The sequence below is a fragment of the Sus scrofa genome, chromosome 8 (assembly GCF_054392235.1).
Source record: "Sus scrofa isolate SSC_HxYL_T2T_F1_AM1 chromosome 8, Sscrofa_HxYL_maternal_Yorkshire_Landrace_v2.0, whole genome shotgun sequence".
Taxonomy (NCBI): domain Eukaryota; kingdom Metazoa; phylum Chordata; class Mammalia; order Artiodactyla; family Suidae; genus Sus; species Sus scrofa.
Window position 1 is genome coordinate 111,482,292 of NC_139390.1, and position 24,839 is coordinate 111,507,130.

Below are 24,839 nucleotides of genomic sequence, written 5' to 3' on the forward strand. Positions count from 1 at the left end.
GATGAGTAGGAAGTATTTTAAAAGACATGCTGTTGATAGCACACTGACGCCCAGTTATCACCCCATAAATTTAAAAAGAAACTATGGAATAATATTTTCTTGCTTTTCAAAGAAGAGAGACCTGTAGTTTAAGTTTCCACATTTATGACCTAAGGACTCATAAGTGGTTCTTCTACTTACCAAAGCACCTGCTGGCGCAGTCCTGATCCAGTCCAACTCTGGATATGCAACAGGGCCAGACTCCACGCTTGATTCCCCCTCTTCCCAGCTTGACACCTCTCACACCTCTGCACAACTCGGTCTAATCTGGTTCAGGAGTAACTGGGTATGGTATTCCCACCACAAAATCTACTCCAGTTCACATCAACCTCCTCCCCTTTTCTTTTCTACACAGTGAAGAAAAGACAAAAAGAACAGTAGTACTTTGGGCCTCCCAATCTCCATCCTCTGAAAGGAGCTAGGAAACAGGAAGAACAGCTGCCACTGAAAATAAACATCAACATATGGCCTAGGGTACCTAGAACTATAATTATATATGATACTAGGTACACTGATCTTAAAAATTTTAAACTGAAAAAGTACTGGGGTAATACAGTTATTAGCTTCTATCACCAATAAGGAATCAGTAAGTAAACCAACTGAAAATTTATTTCTGGTGATCCCTAGATAATTTTGTGAAACTATGGGACATGTAAATATATAGATAATCAAAAGTTAGAAGAGGTCAGAGTAATGGCTTTTCACTGGAAACCTTTCCTCAATGAATATTCTATTGTGAAAACTGATACCCCAACCTTTACTGAAAGTAAGGGTAGCAAAAAAAACCATCCTGTTATAAAAATGCCCATTACATCATCAAAGGGAAATTCTAGGCCTTGTATTTTTTCTACTGCCGATTCTTTTGTTTTCTCTATTCTAAACACGGTGGCTCCCTTTAACTTTCAATCTACAAGAAAGCCATTCCTAATTCTCTGTAAGATGACACTATGAGACAAATCTCAGAAGACCAGGCCAGGTAAGCACAAGAAATGCTGTGGTCGCTTAGCTAGGCCCAGGGCATGGACCAGACCAGAGAATCCCATTTATGGGACAGTCACTCCCTACCTAGTATTTCTAAGAACCCACACTGGGCAACTGGAACATCTCTGTCTTCATTCCCAGGTCAACTCTGACAAATACAGTTCTATCTCTAGATAACTTTTAATTACTACAGCTGAAAATATACCATCATTTCAGTAAAAACTCTAACCAACAGTTCTATATCATATTTATATCAAGAAAGGGGTGAGTCGAAGGCTGGTTGTACTAGAAAACACTAACAGCTTAAGCAAGTTAAAATTCATCAGGCTTTTAAGGATCTCAACCCTATTTCTATAATTTAGTCCTTATGTTCAAATAAGTCTTTGGTAGATACAACATAACTTCATTTTATGAGCCAGTGAAAAACACAGAATGGCTACTCAAAGATACCTTTTTCATTTGTAACAATTCCAACAGAAAAGAGACTCCCAAATTTCAAAGGTTTTAAAGTTTCATTAGAAAAAAACATACACAAAATAAAAATACATTTATCAATAATGGTATTATTTCATACAGCAAATTCATTTAAAACAGGGGTTACAGTACAGAAAGTGAAATGACAGCCTAAAATCTTACAAAACTAACTTATCTGCAAAACCAGTCCCTTAAAAGGCAATTGCAGTTCCATTTCCAAGCTGTCTTCCGAAGTGGAGGGTTTTCCATAATTGCTTTTACATGCTTTCTTCATAACAAGTTTAAAGATGTATGTCATTTCCCCATTACCGAGTACTTTATTCTCCAAAATGTTCAAACCAAGTACCTGATAACCAGGTGTCTCTGTTGCTCCCAATTCTTTTATTTTGCTAAGGAATATGAAACTGCTTTCAAAGTCAATCCAAGTTCAACTCCAGACCAAAGGTTAGCACTTGGATATTTGTCTTCATTTGCTTCTTAGGAAGTATGACCAAGAGTCATCTACAGTCATCTGAGTTCATAAGGAGCATTTTTTTTTGCTTTTTAAAGTCTGCCCTTTAGCTCCTACCTCTTCCCTGCCCACCCCTGGGAGCTTCACCTCCTTGATCAGACTGAGATTTTGGAGGAGGTGATTTTATCCCAAATCTCTCAATTTCTTCTGTAGTCAAATAATATGAATTTATTTAAATTTTTTATAAAGAAAGAAAAAAGAAGCCTCTTTTTATTGTTTCATCAAGAATATTTTAAAACCCTAACAGAAGTTTACCATCTGTCCCAGCTCCTTCCATCAAGGCTCCCAAATAGCTTCCCATTTGCTGTGATAGCAGTGGCAGGATGCCCATTATTAACTACTGTCAGCACTCGTATGATCCTCCAGATTGGGTCTTTTTCACCGCTCACTGCATTTCTGAAAAGCAAAAGCTTCGGTAATTAGCTGAAATCTATCAGAATAAACTCAGCCTCTGAAAGTGAAGGTATCTGTGTTGTTGCATTCTGTTCGGTTATGGGAACATGACAAAAGACAGGACAGGATGACTCGTTTATCCTGGACAAAACTAGACAGTGGCAAATGCAAAGGAGATTAGCTAGGATATTCCTGCAGCTTTGAGAAACTAAGGCAATGTGCAAGCTGGAAAAGAGTTCTAAACAGTGTCTCCCACATGAAATACAAACTATAATAAAGAAGGTACGGGGCATAAATAGGATCATTATCCTAAAAAACTATCGAGGTGGAAAGCCACCTCTGTGTGCTCCTCCACGGCCTCCTCTGAAACCACCTCTTTCTCCTCTGAAGTTAGATCGATTTCTTTCTCGCCCACGGCCAGCAGAAGTTCCACCTCTTCCTCCTCCTCTGGGAGCTCCACCTCCCCGATCAGATTTAGATTTGGGAGGAGGTGATTTTGGTCGTAGTCTCTCAATTTCTTCTGTACATCCAGTTAAGTAGGAATTTGGGGCACTGAAGTAGGATGCATATGTTTCTGCATTATAGTTGCTATTTGTAAGAGTTGGTCCAACTGTCAGCCAGCCTGCAAATGGAAGGGAAAAAAAAGATTTTTTTTTCACTTCTCTGTTATTGCTCCTTTATGAGATATTTCAAATTTCTAGTGGAGTCTTAAAGATGTCCCTATCATTCACCCAATATCGATCTTTTTCTATAGAACACATGGCATTTAATCATGGTCATAAAAGATTTCATATATATATATATATATATATATATATATATATATATATATATATACACACACACACACATACACATATCTTGTTTCTCCTTCTAGACTGTAACTTTTGTAATATAACCTTCCTCCTTATTGCCATCCATATTTCACACTCTGTGAGAATAGTATTTAGGAAAAAAATACGTCAAACACCATATTAAGTTTGGGCTTAATGAAAATTTAATAAATTTTATATCACCTTCCTACTTGTGGAAATGGTACCATAGTTTTCTGATTATCATCCTGGAACTAACTTCTGCCTCTACTCTTTCCAATCACAACATTAACCCAGCTGATAGTTCTTAGAAATTCAACCACTACCATGTTGCTCCTATTCATTCCCATCTTGTCATTTCTATGCCATCCTTAAATCTGTCTTTATTTTTCCACTAGGCTAGTCCCCTACACATGTAACAGACATACATATATACTGTAATGCTCTCTCAACATCTCCTCAAAAGTGGAATGCCTTTTAAAGCAAAGCTTAACTATGTCACTTCTCTGTTTCTCACAAAGCCCAAATTTATAAATATGGAATCTAAAGTCTTTTACAATGAGGCTTGAACTGGCTTTCCAATCATATAGCTCATTAATGCTTTTCATGACACCTTCATTTGAGTAAAAGCAATGAACCACCATAGTAACTGTTTCCATACTCATCTCCACCTCTGTGTCTGTTATTTTTCTATCCTGTTAAACTCTTGAAAATTCCATCCTTCAACATCCACTTCAAATATACATCTTCCATGAAACAAAAATCATCTCTCCCAGAATTTTCATCGTAACTGTATTTCTATGGGTTAAAAGGTATTTATGTCAACTAAACTGCTAGACAACTTTGCTTATAATAAGAATGATTTCTGTTCAACTGAATTGTATCTGGCATGGGGGGAACTACAAATTAGCTATAAATGCCTGATAGAGACATCATGCTTCAGGGTTCTCTGGGTGTGGTGATTCTTGCTCAGTACGGCAGGTTGACTAATGTCTAAGAATTAGGTTCTTCATCTGAAAGATGAGCATGTTCACAATATTTCTACCATGTCACTGTCAAGGATATTTCTTAGAACATTAGGTCCATTATATATAAAAAGCAAAATATTTTACTAGGACCACATTCTAGAATGTACTAGCAATTTGTGCACAAAATTTTGCTCATCTAAAAAAATCATCAGTATCTAACAGTGCACAGAATAAGAAGATTTATAATGTTTGAAGAAGTAACAAGTAAATCATACTGTGCGTCTTATGTCTCATCTAGTAGATACCCTGCTAAGCAGAGAAGCACCCAATCAGATGAAAGAGCACCCCACACACCTGTGTTGTCTCACTGACAACTGAAACTATGACACTTTTACTTGTTCCCTTCTGGTTTGCTTTTTGGCACATACGTGGTATTGCGGAATACAGCACATAAGGAGTAAAAAAGGAGAAAACTGGAAGATGTAATAAGAATAGTTAATACTGTCTCTTTCATGCTATACTGTCCCTTACATAAATAAGACATGCAAATCTTTACAGAGAAACCTACAAAGGACCTAGCCTCCAACCCACGAATGCTTCACTGCAACACGTTATTACAATTTTTAAGAGTATTAGCAAGAACCAAGTAAGTTTAAATTAGCCTGGCTTCAGAGTATTTGACAGTATAGCAGTTTTTAAACCTTTTAAAGCAATGGTAAATAGTATTCCTACAGTATATGTGATACATCCTAGAGCACCTTCTCAAGGAAGAAGTATTTGAGGATTCAACCCAAATAAATTAAGGCCTCTTGAGCAGACTTCTCTCAATTGCTCCTACTACTATTTACTTGATTAACCTCTAACTACCTATAATTTCCCCAAGCAGATATTCCTTCCTAATTTTGTCTTACTATAGCTAATACTATTTTTTTTTTTTTTGCAAGAATGGACAAGGATAAAGATGGCAGTTTACAAAACAAAAAATAAAATCTGTACCTCTGAGGTACACTGGCATAGCTATAGATAGAAGGATATCCTATAATCCAAAGTGGGTAAAGTGGCCACAGCTAAATGGCGGGAGAAAACCCCCACTATATTATAAATAATAAACTGGCATCGAGCTAAATGTCTGTTTTAGTTGCTGTTTATGCTTATACATATAACTATACTTAAAAATATCTATTCTACTTCTTAGGTTCTTCCACTCAGGTTTTTAAAAACAAAAAACTTTAATTAAAATAATACTATATGGAGTTCCCATTGAGACTCAGCAGAAAAGAAACCAACTAATATCCACAAGGATGTGGGTCTGATCCCAGGCCCTACTCAGTCCATTGCCTTGAGCTGTGGTGTAGGCTGCAATTTGGATCCCATGTTGCTGCTGGCAGCTATAGCTCCAGTTCGACCCCTAGCCTGGGAACTTCCATATGCTGCACCTGTAGCGCTACAAAAATAAAAATAAATAAAATAATGCTACAAAGCCAATAAATGATCATAATTATTTAAAATGTAGAAAAACACTTGACATAATACTGAGAAAATTACATGATGACTATAGTTATCTAAATATCTGTATATACAGGACGACTGGAAAGTATTATGTAATAACAAATGAAACTAATTCTTGGAAATAGACTGAATTTTTTTTCCTCTTCAAACTTTCTTTAATGTTGTTACAATGACTTTTCAATTATTAAAACATTACCATCTGTTTGATGTTTGCTTTTACTCTTCAAATGGTTTTGCTTTTTCTTTAAAGTTTTCTACTTCCTTTATTGATTGATTGATTGCTTTTTAGGGCCACACCTGAGGCATATGGAAGTTCCCAGGCTAGGGTCTGAATCAAGCTGCAGCGGCCTATGCCACAGCCACAGCAACTTGGCATCTGAGCTGTGTCTTTGACCTATACCACAGCTCATGGCAATGCCAGATCCCCAACCCACTGAGTAAGGCCAGGAATCGAACCTGCACCCTTGTGGATACTAGTCGGATTCATTTCCGCTGCACCACAATGGAAACTCCCCATTTATTTTTTTATATGATTTTTATTTTTTCCATTATAGTTGATATACAGTATATAGTTCATATATATACACGTTATATATATTCTTTTTCTTCGTCCTCCATCATGTTCCATCATAAGTGACTAGACATAGTTCCCTGTGCTATATAGCAGGATCTCATTGCTTATCCACTCCAAATATAAGAGTTTGCATCTACTAACCCCAAACTCCCAGTCCATCCCATTCCTCCCCCGCCCCTTAGCAACCACAAATCTGTTCTCTATGTCCATGAGTTTGTTTCTGTTCTGTAGATAACACAGGGCTGCATGTATCTTTCTGAATGAAAGTTTTGCCTGGATATATGCCCAGAAGTGGGACTGCTGGATCATAATGTAGTTCTACATTTAGTTTTCTGAGGTACCTCCATACTGTTTTCCATAGTGGCTGCACCAATTTACATTCCTACCAACAGTGTAGGAGGGTTCCCTTTACTCCACACCCTCACCAGCATTTGCTATTTGTAGACTTATTAATGATGGCCATTCTGACCAATGTGAGGTGATACCTCATTGTAGTTTTGATTTGCATTTCTCTAATAATTAGTGATGTTGAGCATTTTTTCATGTGCCTGTGGCCATCCATATGTCTTCAGAGAAATGTCTATTCAGGTCTTTCGCCCATTTTTCAATTGAGTTGTTTTTTTTTTTGCTGTTGAGTTGTGTAAGTTGCTTGTATATCTTGGAGATTAAGCTCTTGTCGGTTGCATTGTTTGCAACTATTTTCTCCCATTCTGAGGTTGTCTTTTCGGGTTTTTTTTTGTTTGTTTTTGTTTTATGGTTTCCTCTGTTGTGCAAAAGCTTGTAAGTTTGATTTGGTCCCATTGGTTTACTTATTTATATTTTTTATTTCTGTTGCCTTGGATGACTGACCTAAGGAAACATTTGTATGGCTGATGTCAGAGAATGTTTTGCCAATGTCCTCTTCTAGGAGTTTTATGGTGTCTCGTTTTATGTTTAAGTCTTTATGCCATCTTGAGTTTATTTTTGTCATGGTGTCAGGGTGTGTTCTAGTTTCATTCATTTACATGCAACTGTCCAGTTTTGCCAGCACTACTTGCTGAAGAGAATGTCTTTTCCCCATTTTATATTCTTGCCTCCTTTGTTAATTGACCATAGGTGTCTGGGTTTATTTCTGGGTTCCCCATTATGTTCCATTGGTCTGAATGTCTGTTTTGGTGCCAGTACCATACTGGCTTAATGACTGTAGTTTTGTAGTACTGTCTGAAGTCTGGGAGAGTGATGCCTCCTGCCTGGTTTTTGTTCCTCAGGATTGCTTTGGCAATCCTGGGTCTGTTATGGTCCATATAAATATTTGGATTGTTTGTTCTAGTTCTGTGAGAAATGACATGGGTAATTTGACAGGGATCACATTAAATCTGTAGATTGCTTTGGGTAGTATGGCTTTTTTTTTTTCTTTTTAGAGCCACACCTGTGGCATGTGGAGGTTCCCAAGTTAGGGGTCTAATCAGAGCTACAGCTGCTGGCCACAGCCACACAGGATCTGAGCCATGTCTGCGACCTACACCACAGCTCACAGCAACACCAGATCCCTGACCCACTGAGCGAGGCCAGGGATTGAACCTGAAACATCACGGTTCCTAGTTGGATTCGTTCCTGCTGAGCCACAATGGGACTCCTAGTATGGCCATTTTAACAATATTAATTCTTCCAACCCAGGAGCCCATACCTTTCCATTTCTTTGACTCCTCTTTAATTTCCTTGATGAGTGTTTTACAGGTCTCAGCATATAAGTCTTTCACCTCCTTGGTCAGGTTTATTCTTAGGGGTTTAATTTTGGGGGGTGCAATTTTAAAAGGTATTGTATTTTTATATTCCTTTTCTTATATTTCATTTTTAGTATCAAGAAATACAACCAATTTCTGAATGTTATTGATGTTACTTTCTTTTAAGCCAGTGAAAAGAAAACATTTGCTTGTCACAAGCTCTGCTGCCAAAATATTTTACTTTGATAAGAGAATAAAATCATCCACAAAACTTCTAAACAAGGTGTTCATTATGCACAGTGGAAGTCTAAACAACTCAAAGCTCATTCTATAGCTTTATATATAATAACTTATGCAAGAATTGAACGTTGAGCAAAACTTGCCAAAAAGATTAAGGAAACTATGAAGTTTAAACCATAGCATTGCCACCCTTTAAAAATCAACATACTATTTTAATTTAGAATTTCATAATTCAAGGATGAATGCTGCAATTTCCAAGATAATCACTGAGGGAACAGTAAAAGAACATGTAATTAACAAGCTAATAAAAAAGAAAAAAATGAGTAATATAAGAATACCTGAATCAAGCCAAAGAAATGAGAGAAAAAGGAATATAAAACAGGTGGTAACAACATAAAGCAAACAGTAAGATGGTAATTACGACATATATAGCAGGAATTACATTAAATACAGACTGATTAAACAATTCAATTAAAAGAAAAAGACAAGGAGTTCTCATTGGCACAGCAGGATCTGGTGGTGTCACTGCAGTAGCCTGGGCCACTGCTGTAACATGAGTTCAATCCCTGGTGTGGGAACTTCTATATGCCATGGAAGCAAACACACAAACAAAAAAAGATAACAATAACTGGATGAAAACCAACTATATGTTGTTCACAAGAGATACACCTTAAAGGTAAGGCTATAGAAGACTGAAAATAAGATGGAAATAATATATGATGCAAACACAAACCAAAAGAAAGCTGGGATAGCTATGATAATGTCAGATGAAGCAAGATTTAGACTAAGAAACAATGGATAAAGAAGGACACTTCATAATATTAAGATGGTCAAGCTACTAGGAAGGCATAAAAATTCTACATTATATACATCTAACAGCAGAATAGCAAATATAAATAAAAAACTGACAACTAAACAAAATCACAACCCATAAATTTCATATTTAATATACCTTCCTCACAGAATAAGCAGTTAAAAAAATCAGTAAAGTCATGGCAGAAATCAACAATAAATAAATACTACAGTAATAAATAAATAAATCAGCAATAAATAAATACTACAACCAACAACAAAAATAATACATGTTCCTATCAACTGGACTTGGAATATTTATTTAAATTGGATCAAACGCAAATCTCAACAAACTACAAATGAGTGAAATCTTAAGGTGTGTGTTATATGACCACAATATTATGCCAAAAAGCAGTAACAAAATGATAATTTAAGCAACTCAATCCTGAATAACAAACCGCCAGGAGAGAAAACATTTACTTTTAAATATAGGAAACATTTTCTCTAAAGCCAAAATCCACAATAAACCTCCCTCTCTTTTTTTTTTTTTTTTTTGCTTTTTAGGGCCACACCTGCGGCACAGGGAAGTTCCCAGGCTAGGAGTCAAATTGCAGGTGTAGGTGCCGACCTATGACACAGCCACAGCAACACTAGATCAAAGCCGTGTCTGCAATCTACATTGCAGCTCACGGCAACGCCAGATCCTTAACCCACTGAGCGAGGCCAGGGATCAAACCCACATGCTTATGGGTCCTAGTCAGGTTCATTACTGCTGAGCCACAATGGGAACTCCCAGAATAAACATTTCACATGCAAAATATTTATTCATAAAAAGAATGTAGTTTTATTTTTCTATCATTTTACACAACTTTATGAAATTCGAGACCATCAGTTCATCAAAGCAATTCACAAAGAAATAGCTGATTAGGCTGGAGAGGTAGGGAGAGGAGGGACAGATTATATTACACATATATACATAGATTATGTATATAAGGCAGCTTTTAAGGATCACTTTTTTTCAGAATGAACATCAGAGTTTCTAAATTCTAAGGTATTTCTAAGGACAATTATACTACTGTAACTTTTTCAACTTTTACTTTTTATAAAATGTAGATTTAAAACAAGTAAGATTCTGGCTCCTTTCATCTTTAAACAGAATTTCTTCTTTTTTTTGGTCTTTTTGCCTTTTCTAGGGCTGCTCCCGCAGCATATAGAGGTTCCCAGGCTACAGGTCCAATCGGAGCTGTAGCCACCAGCCTACAACACAGCCACAGCAACGCGGTATCCGAGCCACATCTGCAACCTACACCACAGCTCACGGCAACGCTAGATCTTTAACCCACTGAGCAAGGCCAGGGACTGAACCCACAACCTCACGGTTCCTAGTCGGATTCGTTAACCACTGTGCCACAAAAGGAACTCCTAAACAGAATTTCTAGCTGATAGAGCTAGAGCAAATGAGAAAATGTGGTCCATGCCAAATGGTTTTGGACAGGGCCAAATATCAAGAACCTTTTGGCACTGACCTTATGGACCAAACATCTTATGGATGTTTTAAACAAGACTAAATATCAAGGACATTTTGGTGTGGACCAAATGTCCACTTGGCTCAACACAGTATTTACTGAATAACCTGAATGGCAGGTAGAAAGAAGAGAATAAGACAATCTTTGCTTTCCATGAGACTGCATGCTAAAGAGAAAGAGTAAACATATGCTCAAATGAATCTACAATTCAGTTAACAGTAAGTGCTTTATGAAGAAAAAGAAAAGAGATCAAAGGGAGAGAGAGTGGTGAGAGGAGGGAGTGAAGTGGGACGTTGGCTAATTGAGACAGGGTTGTGACAAAGGTCTGTCAGGTGTCTGCATGATAGCAGAGAGGACCATGGAAGAGTGGTGAGACAAGAATGAGCTTGGCATGTTCTAAGTGCATCAAGAAGAGGAATCGAACATATCCTAACAATTTTATTTTACAAAGCACTGGGTGCTACTTCTTTTTGTCTTTTTAGGGCCACAATTGCAGCATATGGAGGTTCCCAGGCTAGGGGTTGAACTGGAGCTGTAGCCACTGACCACAGCCACAGCAACACGGGATCCAAGCCACGTCTGCAACCTACACCAAAACCCATGGCAACGCCGGATCCTTAAGCCACTGAGTGAGGCCAGGGACTGAACCTGTGTCCTCATGGATGCTAGTCAGATTCGTTTCCACTGAGCCACGACAGGAACTCCTGTGTGCTACTTCTTAACATCTATGTTCCAAGGAACTATAAAAGTTTTTTTCCTCTGACATCTTACCTGGTCGAATTGTACTATCTCGTCCAAATAGATGAAGGCGTCTTCTACCAAGACAAAAATGTTCAATTATATGAAAAATTTCTACAGGCTTTTCTATATTGCCAATTTCAGGTTCTTCTGTGATAATCAAGTCAATGTCAACATTAGCATGAATGAAGTCCCCATCTGTGCTACGCTTAACAGTTCCTTTGATTCCCATAAGGCAGTGTTCCTAAATAACAGTAAGAGCACAACGATTAATCCCTTTTCATCAACAGGCATATGTTACAACATTTTACATTTCTGATGTACGCAATTCCAAAACAATCCTCATTTCTCTGAATATCTGAGATAGTTCTATGGGCAAAACCCTGGATTTCTGTATGTGGGAAGAATATCAAGGAAGCTAGACCTGATACTATTGAACCTGGGGCCATCACATTTTAGAACTGAGTCAACAACTATGGGATCTTTTATTTGCAACACTTGATAATAACTTGTTTTCAGCAGTTATGGGAACATGGCATTTGACTGTGGAATCTTAAAATGATGTTCACATGATCCAGGATCAAAAGTATATACAAGGTGTAAGCTTTTTCAAATGGAGATGGGATTTTTAAGCATGGATACAGACTTCTAAATACTCAACATAAGTAAATGTGAAAATCAAACAATTCTTCTTTGTTCTTGGAGCTTTATTTAATCTGGATAATGGAAGTATGGTTTAAGTAAATTTAACCTCACTTAATTCCATGAACTAAAAGTAAGGATGGCCTAAATTTCCTTCAAAAGAATTTCTAGTCCAAGAAAGACTTAAGAAAGACCCTCCACCGCTTGCTCTCTAAAGAGGGAAAGACTACAGGACAAACTTAAAAGCCTGAAAACTAGCTAGGCAGTCCTATAAAGCAGAGGTTCTTGTCTACGTTCTTATGTAGGAAAAAGAAGAAGGGAAGGGGAGAGAAATATTAATCTCAGCTGGCCAGCTATGAGTTTTTTTGCTCCATTTCTTTTTTCTGGGCCTAGAGAGAGGAAAAAAATCTGGGGGTCAAAAGTACCAAAAGCCCAACATCACTCATTAATACAGAAATGCAAATCAAAACCACTATGATGTACCACCTTACACCAGCCAGAATGGCCATCATCAAAAAGTCTACAAACAATACGTGCTAGAGAGGGTGTGGAGAAAAAAGAACCCTATTACACTGTTAGCGGGATTGTAAATTGGTGCAACCACTGTAGAAAACAGTATGGAGATTCCTCAGAAAACTAAAAATAGAACTACCATTTGATCCAGCAATCCCGCTCCTAGGCATCTATACAGAGAAAACCATGACTCAAAAAGACACATGTGGAGTTCCCGTCGTGGCTCAGTGGTTAAGGAATCCGACTGGAACCATGAGGTTGCGGGTTTGATCCCTGGCCTTGCTCAGTGGGTTAAGGATCCGGCAATGCCATGAGCTGTGGTGTAGGTTGCAGACATGGCTTGGATCCTGTGTTGCTGTGGCTCTGGTGTAGGCCAGTGGCTACAGCTCCGACTGGAGCCAGTGGCTACAGCTCTGACTGGACCCGTAGCCTGGGAACCTCCATATGCCGCGGAAGCGGCCCAAGAGATGGCAAAAAGCAAAACAAAAACAAAAACAAAACAAAACAAAGACACATGTATCCAATGTCCACTGCAGCACTATTTGCAATAGCCAAGACATGAAAACAACCTAAATGTCCATTGACAGAGAAGTGGATAAAGAAGATGTGGTATACAAGAGGATATTACTCGGCCATTAAAAGGAACGAAATAATGGCATTTTTAGCAACGTGGATGGACTTAGAAATTATCATGCTAAGTGAAGTCAGTCAGTGAGACAGCAACATGAAATGCTATCACTGACATGTGGAATCTGAAAAAAGGACACAATGAATTTCTTTGCAGAACAGATACTGACTCAGACTTTGAAAAACTTAGGGATTCCAAAGGAGACAGTTTGGGGAGTGAGGGGATGCGCTGGGGCTTTGGGATGGAAATCCTATAAAATTGCATTGTGATGATCATTGTACAACTATAAATGTAATAAATTCATTGAGTAATTAAAAAAAATAAAAATAATTTTAAAAAAAAAGTACCCAAAGCCCATATCTGACTTAGAATAAAAGCAGTTTAGGACATGCAGGAATACATATTATCTCCTCCAGCACAGTTTAGTTTGATCTGAGTAAATAAAATATTTTAAAATTAACTTGGATGTATTACTTTAATGCTCAATGCCATTTATACAAGTCTTAAGGACTTTTTCAGCAAAATTAATTAAACAGTATGCAGTCATTTGGAAATGCTTGGGAGAAAAAATGAAAATAAAGAAAACAAAATAGTAAAGGCAATACCTTTGTTCTCTGAAAGACAGCCTTTGGATCTAAAGTCTTAGTCTTCCCAGGATTGTTTTTATTGGTTTTAATCCAACAAATATCTTCACATCTTCTGTAACCCCACTTGCGTAAACACTAGAAATGAAAGAAAAAAAATCCTTAGCCAAAAGAAATAAACAATACTTAAAATAACCAACCAGCATTAAAAACTTCCTAGAGGTTTGAGATGCTAAATTCCAAGGCGTACCAGTAATTTTGTTTCAGAACAGAAGTAGAAAAAAAGAAATGCTAGTCTTTAAATATACCTTTTAGATATTAATAAAATATATATAGTTAATATCAAAACAGAGAACTACATGATACTCCAATTCTTTAATACTAACCTCACTGTCATCAACAGAAAGTGGATTTTAAATGATAAGCAAACACTGAGCTCCTCTTTAATCAAAAAATAATTCAGAGACTTTTACATGATGGCAGAGTAGAAGGACTCCAAACCACCTCCTCTCATGAAAACAGCAAAATGACAACTAACTGCTGAACAATCATTGACAAAATAGACTGGAAGCTACCAAAATATAATTCAAAAGATAACTTCATTCCTGCCACCTCAATTGTGTGTCCACTGACAAAGCCAAAAACTGTTCTAAGTAACTACTTCTTTCCATATGAATCTTATAAAATGTTATTTTATATATTTAATACTATTAGCTCAAAAATTCAAAGACTTAAAATTATTATATATATATATATTTTTTTTTTCCCTTTACTGGGTAAAATTTTACTTTCATCTTTATATAACCTAGAGAATAGAGAGATATGAACCTTAGTGTCCTAAAATCTGTTACATATGAACACACAAAAAATACCAGTCGGGGAGTTCCCCTTGAGGTTCAGTGGGTTAAGAACTTGGCACAGTGTCTGTGAGGATGCAAGTTTGATCCCTGGCTTCACTCAGTGGATTAAGGATCCAGCGTTGCTGCAAGCTGTGGCGTAGGTTGCAGATGTGGCTCGGATCCCACACTGCTGTGGTTGTGTAGGCCTCAGCTGTGGCTGCAATTTGACTCTTGGCCAGGGAACTTCCATATGCCGCAGGTTCAGCTCTAAAAAGAAAAAGAAAAAGAAAACCAGCTAATTCATCACCCAGAGTGGTGTTTTGAGGCCTACCATATATAAGTGATGGCTAGCTGCTGGGAATAATAACACAAATGAGATACAGACCTACCCCAAGCTGATTTAAGAGCAAAAGTAGGGGGACATAAGTAAATGGCGTAATACAAGATTGTTGGTACTATGATCAAATAAAAATAAAGTGCAGTGTAGCATAAAATATACGCACTCTTCAAGAATGCTCAAGATACACCTCAAAATAAAACTTAGATATTTACTTTAAAATCACAAAAATCAAGATCAGTATCTGTCCTGTCCCCCAATATGTGTTTTGCACTGGACATTCACTAAATATCACAATGGCCTCTGTCCAACATGCCCTAATCAACTTACCAAAAGCTCATGAGTATTTTCAAACTGAATTATTCTTGTAATTGTTTTTGGCCAAAATCTACTTATACCAATATGATAAACTGCGTAAAAACAAATAAGATAAAATCTCCTAATCAATTTCAGCCTAATCTAGTGAGCGGAAGGAAAGCCCAAAGACAGACATTAGAGCTAAAAAAGCTAAGTACCAATTTATCTATAAAAACATATAGTGTGTTTCTATTTTCATAGCTTTTCTATAGCATCTTAGAGGAGTGCCAGCAATGAAATAGATATCCAACTGGAATAGAGTTATAGTTTTACCATGGAGTTAACAAATGGCAGAAGCAATGATGTTTTCCAACAGTCTCAAACTTGCTATTCATACAGAGAATATAAAGCAATTGTAGAATTTCAGGATTTGAAACCAAGTTTATCTCAATAGAATCCTACTTAAATTCTTCACCTGTCAAATGGACACCTAAAATTATGAGAATTAAATGAGGTCATTTGCTGTATATCAAGTAATATGTCCTACAAATGGAAATTATTATCCAATAACAAGTGAGGAAACTGAAAACCACAAGAGTAAGTATCTCTTGACCTCAAGTTTCACTGTTGGACAACAGAATTGAGACCAAAACTAAAGACTCCTAATACCTAGCCACAATGCTTCCCTTATTCTTGGATAAAAAAAGCTTATATTATTTTGTTTCCATTTAGAAATCCAAAATAATCCAATCAAAAAACAAAAAAGTTTTGAAATACAAGATAAGGTACTTAAGTTGAGGTGTTACAACTTCTTTCTCACTCTCATTCCTTTGATCAAACTCTGTTTTCCAGATGCTGTGGTATTTTTTCAATTTGATTTGACTTCCATTTGGAATTCAGTTAATGTTATTCAGAAGAATACTTTTTAGCTACTAACATTGAGCAGTAAATGACACTAAGCTGCTTGTTTTTGAGCTCTCATTTCAAACCTCTATTCTCTTCATGAAGCTTTAATAAATCATATTTTGATTTATTCATCCCTAGTGCTAGTTAATTGACTAAGGGGTACTGCCTTTTGCACATGCTTTTCTAAGCATTATTTTCTGAATATTTTAGTACTATTCAAGAAATGAAGGACAAAATAAAATTAATCTCTGAACTTCTTATGCAACATATTGTATTATATTTTTTCTTCTGAATTAAAAAATCCACTTTAAAAAACACCATCTTACCACTCTCCCAAGGTCCAATCCCTCCCCAGAACCACACCAGAGAAAAATAAATGATCGAGGAGCTGCAATCTCATCAATCTCTAACTTCATGATCTGTAAGAAACCAAAACAATAACCACTGAGATTTATCGGGACCACAATAAACGTGTTCTTTAAATGTACTAATTTTCACTAGAAAATACAATGAAAAATAAATTTTATCCTATGTTCTACTCTTGTTTTCTCATTTGGTATTAAGACAACACATATGATATACATACATACACACACATACATTTGACTTTATATGTACAGAAGCTATATGAAACCATACTTAGAGAATTACGGAGTTTTTAAGATATAGCTTGAGAACAACCTATTACCATTTACAGAAAGAGAAATTGAAATGAAAAGGGATTAAATTACTCCAAAGTTAGGGGAAAAATTAAAATAAAAGCTAACAACAAATGTTTGGGGAGGCCTTGGTTTCCAGTAGAGCAGTTCTAAATAAAATAAATCAATACACCCATTTCATTATATTGACTACTTTAAGTCTGAAATGTCAAAAAAATACATATTTTGTTTGCTTTGTATGTCTTCAATGTGTCACATTTCAAAAAGTTCTTCAATAATTAAATCTCTAAATTTTGTGAATACTATATACTTATATAAATGACTATAAAAGCAACCATTTTATATGGTATTCTTTTTCTTTCAGCTTTCTGTCACAGGAAGTTTCAGAGACCATGGCTCAGCCAAACATTTATTAGTTTCATTTATTAAGAATATCTTAAATTCTGAGGAAAAGAACATAACCATCTTTTACTTACCTAGGCAGAAAAACATTATTCAACAGCAATAATGGAAGTTACAATAGGCATAAACCTATTCAATTTTATAAGTCTTGATAAATCTCCTTCTCTAATAGTCCCATAGGAACATGAATAAATATGTAACACACGCTGACACATATATTCTTGTGCACATTTATACATGGTATGGCTAAAGAGAAGTGATGACACACATCAGTGAAGAATATTAAGCAAATTACTCTCTTGACTTTGCAATCATAAATGCTAAATGCTGGTATTTTAACCAACACACACTAACCACTTCTGACACTCTAATGTGAAAAAGAATACTTGTGAAACCCAAATACTTTTCTTATTTATATTTTATTTGTATTAGCTACTGGCACTTTCTTTAGAATATCATCACATATCATCATCACAGAGCTCAGGGCTCTGGGGCCAGATGAAACTTCAATATGCATATAAAATGGAATTCCTTTAAAAAAATCTATTAGTTCGTCATACATAATTTAAGCTCTTGTGTCTTCACTGACCAAACCTTAGAGATTGTCAAAGTTTAACCTAACTACTATTTGAAGATATAATAAGATTAGTTTTTTCAATTTTCTTTTCTTTTTGACTAAATTGACAAAGAATTGCTTTTATATTATTAATCAGTTTAATGAAGATATGGTGAAACAGATTTTTTCTTTTGGCTTTTTAGGGCCACACCTGCAGCACATGGAGGTTCCCAGGCGAGGGATCTAATCGGAGCTATAGCTGCCAGCCTACGCCACAGCAACAGCAAGCCTAGATCTGAGCTGAGTCTGTGACCTATACCACAGCTCAGAGCAACACTGGATCTTTAACCCACTGAGCGAGGCCAGGGATTTAACCTGCAACCTCATGGTTCCTAGTCGGATTCGTTTCTGCTGCACCACAACGGGAACTCACGAAACAGGTATTTTTCATATACTACTGGTAGGCAGGTAAATTTGTGCAACTTAACTGGAAAACCTCTCAGGATAAATATCAAGAGCATTACTTCTTTAACCTTAAGTTTTGGGGATACTACATACTCTATACCTCCCTAAATTTCAACAATAAACACAGATTACACTTATCAGAGGAGAGTAAAAACTTATGAAGTAAAATGAAAATAAAATGTAAATAAAAGTGTCAGAGGTACTGAAGCTGATAGGAAAAGCTTCAAGGAGAAAAAAACTGAAGGTATATCTTGAAGAATAAGTAATATTAACAACCGTAGCTACCATTACTCAGAAGAGGATGTACAAGGATTCAAAGCAATTTTCTAAGGGAGTTCCATGATAGCGCAGTGGGTTAAGGATCTGGCATTGTCATTACTGTGGCACAAGTTTGTTCCCTGACCCAGGAATTTCCACATGCTGTGGGTAAGGCCACCACCAAAACTCCCTCCCCGAACCCACTGAAAAAAAAAAAAAAAAAAAAAAAGGGCGGAGTTCCCGTCGTGGCGCAGTGGTTAACGAATCCGACTAGGAACCATGAGGTTGTGGGTTCGGTCCCTGCCCTTGCTCAGTAGGTTAACGATCCGGCATTGCCGTGAGCTGTGGTGTAGGTTGCAGACGCGGCTCGGATCCTGCGTTGCTGTGGCTCTGGCGTAGGCCGGTGGCTACAGCTCTGATTGGACCCCTAGCCTGGGAACCTCCATATGCCGAGGGAGCGGCCCAAGAAATGGCAACAACAACAACAATAATGCCGAGGGAGGCCCAAGAAATAGCAACAACAACAACAAAAGACAAAAAAAAAAAAAAAAAAAAAGAAGGCAGTTTCCTAGAAACACAGTCTCTTTTTCTTCCCTCTCTTCTGTGTTTAATGCTCCTGATCACACTCTCCTTGAAACTTCCTATTCCCCTACCTTCCATGATATTCGTATTCTCTTGGTTCTCCTCATTCACCTCTGACCCATTCTTTTCACATCTCTTTTACATGTGCCTCTTACATGTAAAAGTTTCCTGAGGCTTTACTGTCAATCCATACTATCTTAACTGAGACACTGTCTCAGGTCAAATGAATTTATTCTCATAGGTTTAATGTGCTAACCCTCTAAAATCTGTATTCTGAGATGACCAGATCTGCCTGTCCTTAAATACTATCATAACCTTCATGTGAATATCTCACACCTCAAAATCAACATTCAGTATTATCTAACCCCTCAAATCCTGCTCCTCTTCTTAAATCAACTCCCTCGGCTAGTGATAACTCAACCCACTTATCCCAAGACTCAAACCTTTGAATCATCCATAACTCTTCCCCTAATTGTAACCATAGGATCTCACCAGAAGTATCTACTAAACATTACTGAATTTACCACCTCCTTTCTATTCTTACAACCATCACCCTAAATCAGGGTCCCTTCATCTCCAAACTAAGCCTCTGCTACAGCCTTCTAACTGCTCTCCCCTCCCCAGACTTTACTTCTCTAGTTCATCCCCTTCCACACACTAATCTGATCATTTTTCTAAACTGGTTAAAGCCTTTCAAAGACTCCTTAATGCCTTCACGATCAAAATCCAAGCTTCTAAGAAGACAGCATCTCAAGACGGTCCTGATCTGTGTTCCAACAATACTAATCTACACAGAGCTCCCCAGTTCATCTTTGCCTCCACCCCTTTTGCTCTTGCTGTTCCTTCTGCTTGGGACCCCTATCCCACCCTTTTCTTCATTGGGCCAAATCCAACTAATCTATTTATATTATTCATGTATCACCTCCTCTCTGTTTACGGCCCCATATTCCCAGACTTGGTCAGTTTTTCTCAGATCACCTTATGCAGTCCGCTATGAATGAACTAACAAAATAATGCAATTTAGATCAATGTTTCTCCCAATAAACTGCATGCTCCTTAAGGCCAAATACTAAGTCTTACTTATCTTTGAATATCTAGTAACTAGTTGCCTAGTACAGAGCAGTTCTCAATAAACATTTGTTATTTTTTTAAATGATCAGTAAAAACAGCTAACTTTATGTAATTAACTGAAGTTATCAGTTTCTTTCATTTTATTTAGGAAAATATAACTTTATCACAATTATATTATACTGAAATTATATATCCTTTTTAACTATTACACTGTAAGTTCCTTAGAGTAGAAATTATGTTTTTATATACATATATATATACTCTGATAACTACTAAAACTAACCAAGTATAGAAAATTATCAACTATTCAGTCTGTTTCTAGACTTATTTCTAGCTATACATCCAAGGACTCTAAGACTGGAACTGTGAATCTTCTATAGACTATTTATTCAATACCTGCTCAACTTTAGCTTCAAAAAGATAAATCGGGAGTTCCTGTCATGGCTCAGTGGTTAACAAATCTGACTAGGAACTATAACGTTGCAGGTTCGATCCCTGGCCTCTCTCAGTGGGTTAAGGAGCTGGTGTTGCCGTGAACTGTGTTGTAGTTCGAAGACGAGACTCAGATCTGGCATTTCTGTGGTTCTGGCGTAGGCCAGTGGCTACAGCTCTGATTAGACCCCTAGCCTGGGAACCTCCATATGCCACAGGTACAGCTCTAGAAAAGACCCCCCCCCCCAAAAAAAAAATCAGACTAAAGATAATGTAAAATTTGTTAATGTACCTTGGACCTTCAGCAGTAATATAAACTATAACTCTTGATATGAATCCCAAAAAAGGAGGGATATTTACAATCTTATTTTCTGATCAAATAAAAATATATTCATTTGAAAATTAAATAATTGATTACAACGTAGAAAGTTTCATCATACGTCATCCCAAGTCCAGCATTTTTCATTAGCAGTGATGCCAGTCTCTCTGTAATATTCTTCTAAAGGGGGTTCCAGAAGAATCACATCAAATTTGGGTGTTAGTTCTCTGATGTCAAAGGCTTCTATATCTGCTTGTAAGTACCTGTTTGATTAAAGCATAAAAAGAGTATTTCAAATACTTTACAGATGGTAATAAAAGAAATTTATTATTTCCTAAAAACTACTTACAAAGTCATCATGAACTAATCACTAAATACCTTTTCATGGAGTGGCTCTTTCATCAGTACAGACAGTATAAACCATCTACCAAGGCTCTTCCCTAGGTCACGGACATAATCACACTACAGAGTAAAAGCATAATCTCCCACAAACATCCAGAATCTATACTTCTCTCATTTTTACACTGAAAATCCAGACACAGATGTAAGGCTCAGAGCCCCTTTTCATTATCAACTGAATATTCCAAGGTCTATCACATTACTTTTTCCTCAACTGTTTTGTCAAGTCAGAAAAACTGTCCGTAAGTTTTAAATTCCTCTCTCTAAAAAAAGAGTTCCTGAAGATGGACATAATTTTTTTTGCTTGTTTGATAATGTTTATAGTCCTTTCCAGCTACTTAGTATAAATTAATACTAGCCTTTACTTAAAGGTTATTTCCACATAACCTTTAGAATAAAAGTATTTTAATAAAAATATAAAAGTATTTTAAATATAAATATAAAATACTTTAAATGTTAAGTATTTTTAAATAGTATGACTATTATTCTGCTACTATTTTTTCCAAAAACTCAGACTTCTTTGTGTTTCTTCTAATCATTAACAGTATACATTTTGGCAAATTGTTAAATGTACAAATAAGTTCAAAGTAAGCTAAATGTGAAATAAACAGTTTCTCCAATTTCAAAGACCTTACGCACATTTTTTTTTTGAGGGAAATGTTATTCTGTTTGGCAAAGGTTAAAACGATTTTTTTTTTTTTTTTTTTTTTGTCTTTCTAGGGCCGCACCCATGGCATATGGAAGTTCCCAGGCTAGGGGTTGAATAGGGGCTGTAGCTTCGAGCCTGCAACACAGTCACAGCATCACAGGATCCAAGCGGCATCTGTGACCTTCCCCACAGCACACAGCAATGCTGGAGCCTCAATCCACTTAGCAAGGCCAGAAATCGAACCCACATCCTTATGGATACTAGTTGGGTTCATTACTGCTGAGCCACAATGGGAACTCCTAAGATGAATTTCTGAATCCCCAAATGTTAAGAATAGTATCCCTGGATGCTGAATTATAATTAATTTTCATATTCTCTTCCTTCACTAAGTTTTCTAAATTTTTTTTCAATAAATAATTTTTGAGAAGAAAAGTCATTTACAAACATTTTAAGATAGTCAAGAATACAAATATTTTCTAAGAGATAAACATTTAAAGACACTGTAAGTAAATTATCTATTTAGACACCTGGCAAAAAAATTAAATGAGAACCCATTGTATACTCAGCACTGGAGTTTTAAATAATACATTTTGCAATATAGAAAAAAGACAGTATGTTAACCCTACAGAGGTGCTGAATTTTTTTCAAACAGAAGGGTTACAGGATAAAAAGACTGATATTTTTGGGGAGTTTCCTGTCATGGCTCAGTGGTTAACGAACCCGACTAGTATCCATGACGACATGGGTTCAATTCCTGGCCTCGCTCAGTACGTTAAGGATCCGGCCTTGCCGTGAACTGTCATGTAGGTCACAGACATGGCTCGGATCTTGCGTTGCTATGGCTGTGGTGTCGGCCGGCAGCCATAGCTCTGATTAGACCCCTAGCCTGGGAAACTCCACATGCTGTGGGTGTAGCCCTAAAAAGCAAGCAAGAAACAAACAAACAAACAAAGGACTGATATTTTAAGCCTAAGATTGGAATTTTAAAAAACTCACTCACATAGGAGGAGTGTTAGACTTAGCTATTAACTCATCCTTCAGCCTGATGAGCTCCCTCAGTTTAGGGTATTCTTCAAATCTGTCGGCCAAACCTGAGGAGGAAAAACAGTAAATTCTAAATTTCAAGACAACTGAGTATCAGCGAATTCAAAGGTGATGAACCCTCTCAGGAAAACAAAACAATACACAGCTACCTCATCATTCTTATATCCTTTAAAAAAAAAGTTAACTTTGAGTATTTTTCAACATTTCATATAGACATTTTATACCTAATGACACTAAAGCCACATGCAGGCAAACACTCAGGTTTCTAAAGACCAGATCAAGTCAACAAACCATTTAATTCCTCATGTTTATTAAATTAAACAATCTGCTTAGAGCATCAAGTTTAGCCATTCTGTTCTCAGGAAAAGAATAAACAAATTTTTTCTATCATGCTTTTTTCCTTTTCTTTTTACTAAATAAAAATTCTTTCTCTTAATGAATCTCCTAGTGATTGTTAAGATTTTTACTTAGTTTCTTAGTTATGCAAAGAAAATGAGGATTTCTTTTCTTTACTACTGATGATCTTAAGTTAACTGGCTGTGCTTTATGGACACAATTCCAGAACAAATCTTATTAAGAAGATGATGAGTCTGTAACAGCAGAAAATGAGTCTGATTACTTATCTCAGTTGTACTACCAATTCCAAGACAATCTGTTTTCTCTAAGAATATTTCCTACATCAATATTTACAGTTTTAAAGCTCTCACATCTCCTTGTTACTATAAACCAAATCCTCAAATAAATTTTCAAGCTTGGGACCTTAAAAAACATCTATAACTCCCATAAGTTAGAAAGAGGAAACTCATTGTTCCCATGTCCTCAAAAATAGTTAAATCTTTGAGCCTCATAAGAAATTTTAGGTAAAACAGCATAATGCCTACATAAACAATTGTAACGATAAGTAGGGCTTTGACTATCAAAGATTCCTAAAAGCTCTTATTTGCTTTTTTCTTTCTCCCCTGCAAGAAGTATATTCATAGCAATATAATTTGTTTTTTTCAGGACCACACCTGTGGCCTATGGAAGTTCCCAGGCCAGCGGTCAAATCAGAGCTGCAGCTGCCAGAGCCATAGCAATACCAGATCTGAGCCACATCTGTGACCCATATGGCAACATGGGATCCTTAACCCACTTAGTGAGGCCAGGGATCAAACCCATGTTCTCATGGACACTAGTCAGGTTCTTAACCCACTGAGCCGCAATGGGAACTCCCATAACAATATATATTATATAAACATCTTAAATTAAAAACCTAAAGTACATTTTAATAACTTTAATATCAAAGAGTAAAAAAGTGAAAGATTTTGTAAAGCCTCCTCAATCAATGGTTAGAGATCAAATTTCAAATGAAATAAGTTTGAAGATGTGATTACAGTCAAGTTTTGGTCACAGCAGAGACAGCTCTCAATCATATACAAAAAAGAAGGTACAAATTTTTCTCAATCCATAATAGTTTCCTAAGTACATTTTCTTTGCCCTGGAGAAATAAGTGCCTTAAAAACAGAAAGGCTGATATGAAATTTGGTTATACAACTCATCATAACAAAAAAAAAAGCTTTATTGAAGTATAATTGATAAACAAAAAACTTCTTTATTGAAGGATCATTTTTTTTTTTTCAATGGCTGCACCCACAGCATATGGAAGCTCTTGGGCTAGGAACTAAATCCAAGCCACAGCTGCAATCTACGCCACAGGTGTGGCAATGCCCGGTCCTTAAACCACTGTGTTGGACTGGAGACCGAACCCACGCTACCACAGAGACAACACTGGATCTTTAACCTGCTGTGCCATAGCAGGAACTCCTATTGAAGTATAACTGATAAACAAAAAACTTACATATTTAACTCATATTTAATGTATACAATTTGATGAGTTTGGAAATATGCATATACCAGTGAAACTATCACCACAATCAAAGTAAGACATATTAATAACCTCCAAAAGTTTCTTTGGTTTCATCTGGTTTGTATGCGTGTGTAGTAAGAACACTAAATAA

General features: G+C 36.6%; 1 protein-coding gene across 2 annotated transcripts in view; it reads right to left on the reverse strand.

The window, feature by feature from the left end:
* Positions 1-1,513: 1,513 nt before the first annotated feature.
* METTL14 (methyltransferase 14, N6-adenosine-methyltransferase non-catalytic subunit) overlaps positions 1,514-24,839 on the reverse strand; it is a 34,094-nt gene continuing 10,768 nt past the window's right edge. For both annotated transcript variants that reach the window (XM_084973085.1, XM_003129231.7), the window contains 6 exons: positions 22,799-22,889; positions 20,872-21,013; positions 16,333-16,425; positions 13,649-13,765; positions 11,294-11,504; positions 1,514-3,020 (listed from right to left, as the gene is read on the reverse strand). In XM_084973085.1, the coding sequence (XP_084829211.1) occupies positions 2,716-3,020; positions 11,294-11,504; positions 13,649-13,765; positions 16,333-16,425; positions 20,872-21,013; positions 22,799-22,800 (870 nt within the window). In that variant the 5' untranslated portion in view covers positions 22,801-22,889 and the 3' untranslated portion in view covers positions 1,514-2,715. The remainder of the gene's footprint in view (positions 3,021-11,293; positions 11,505-13,648; positions 13,766-16,332; positions 16,426-20,871; positions 21,014-22,798; positions 22,890-24,839) is intronic.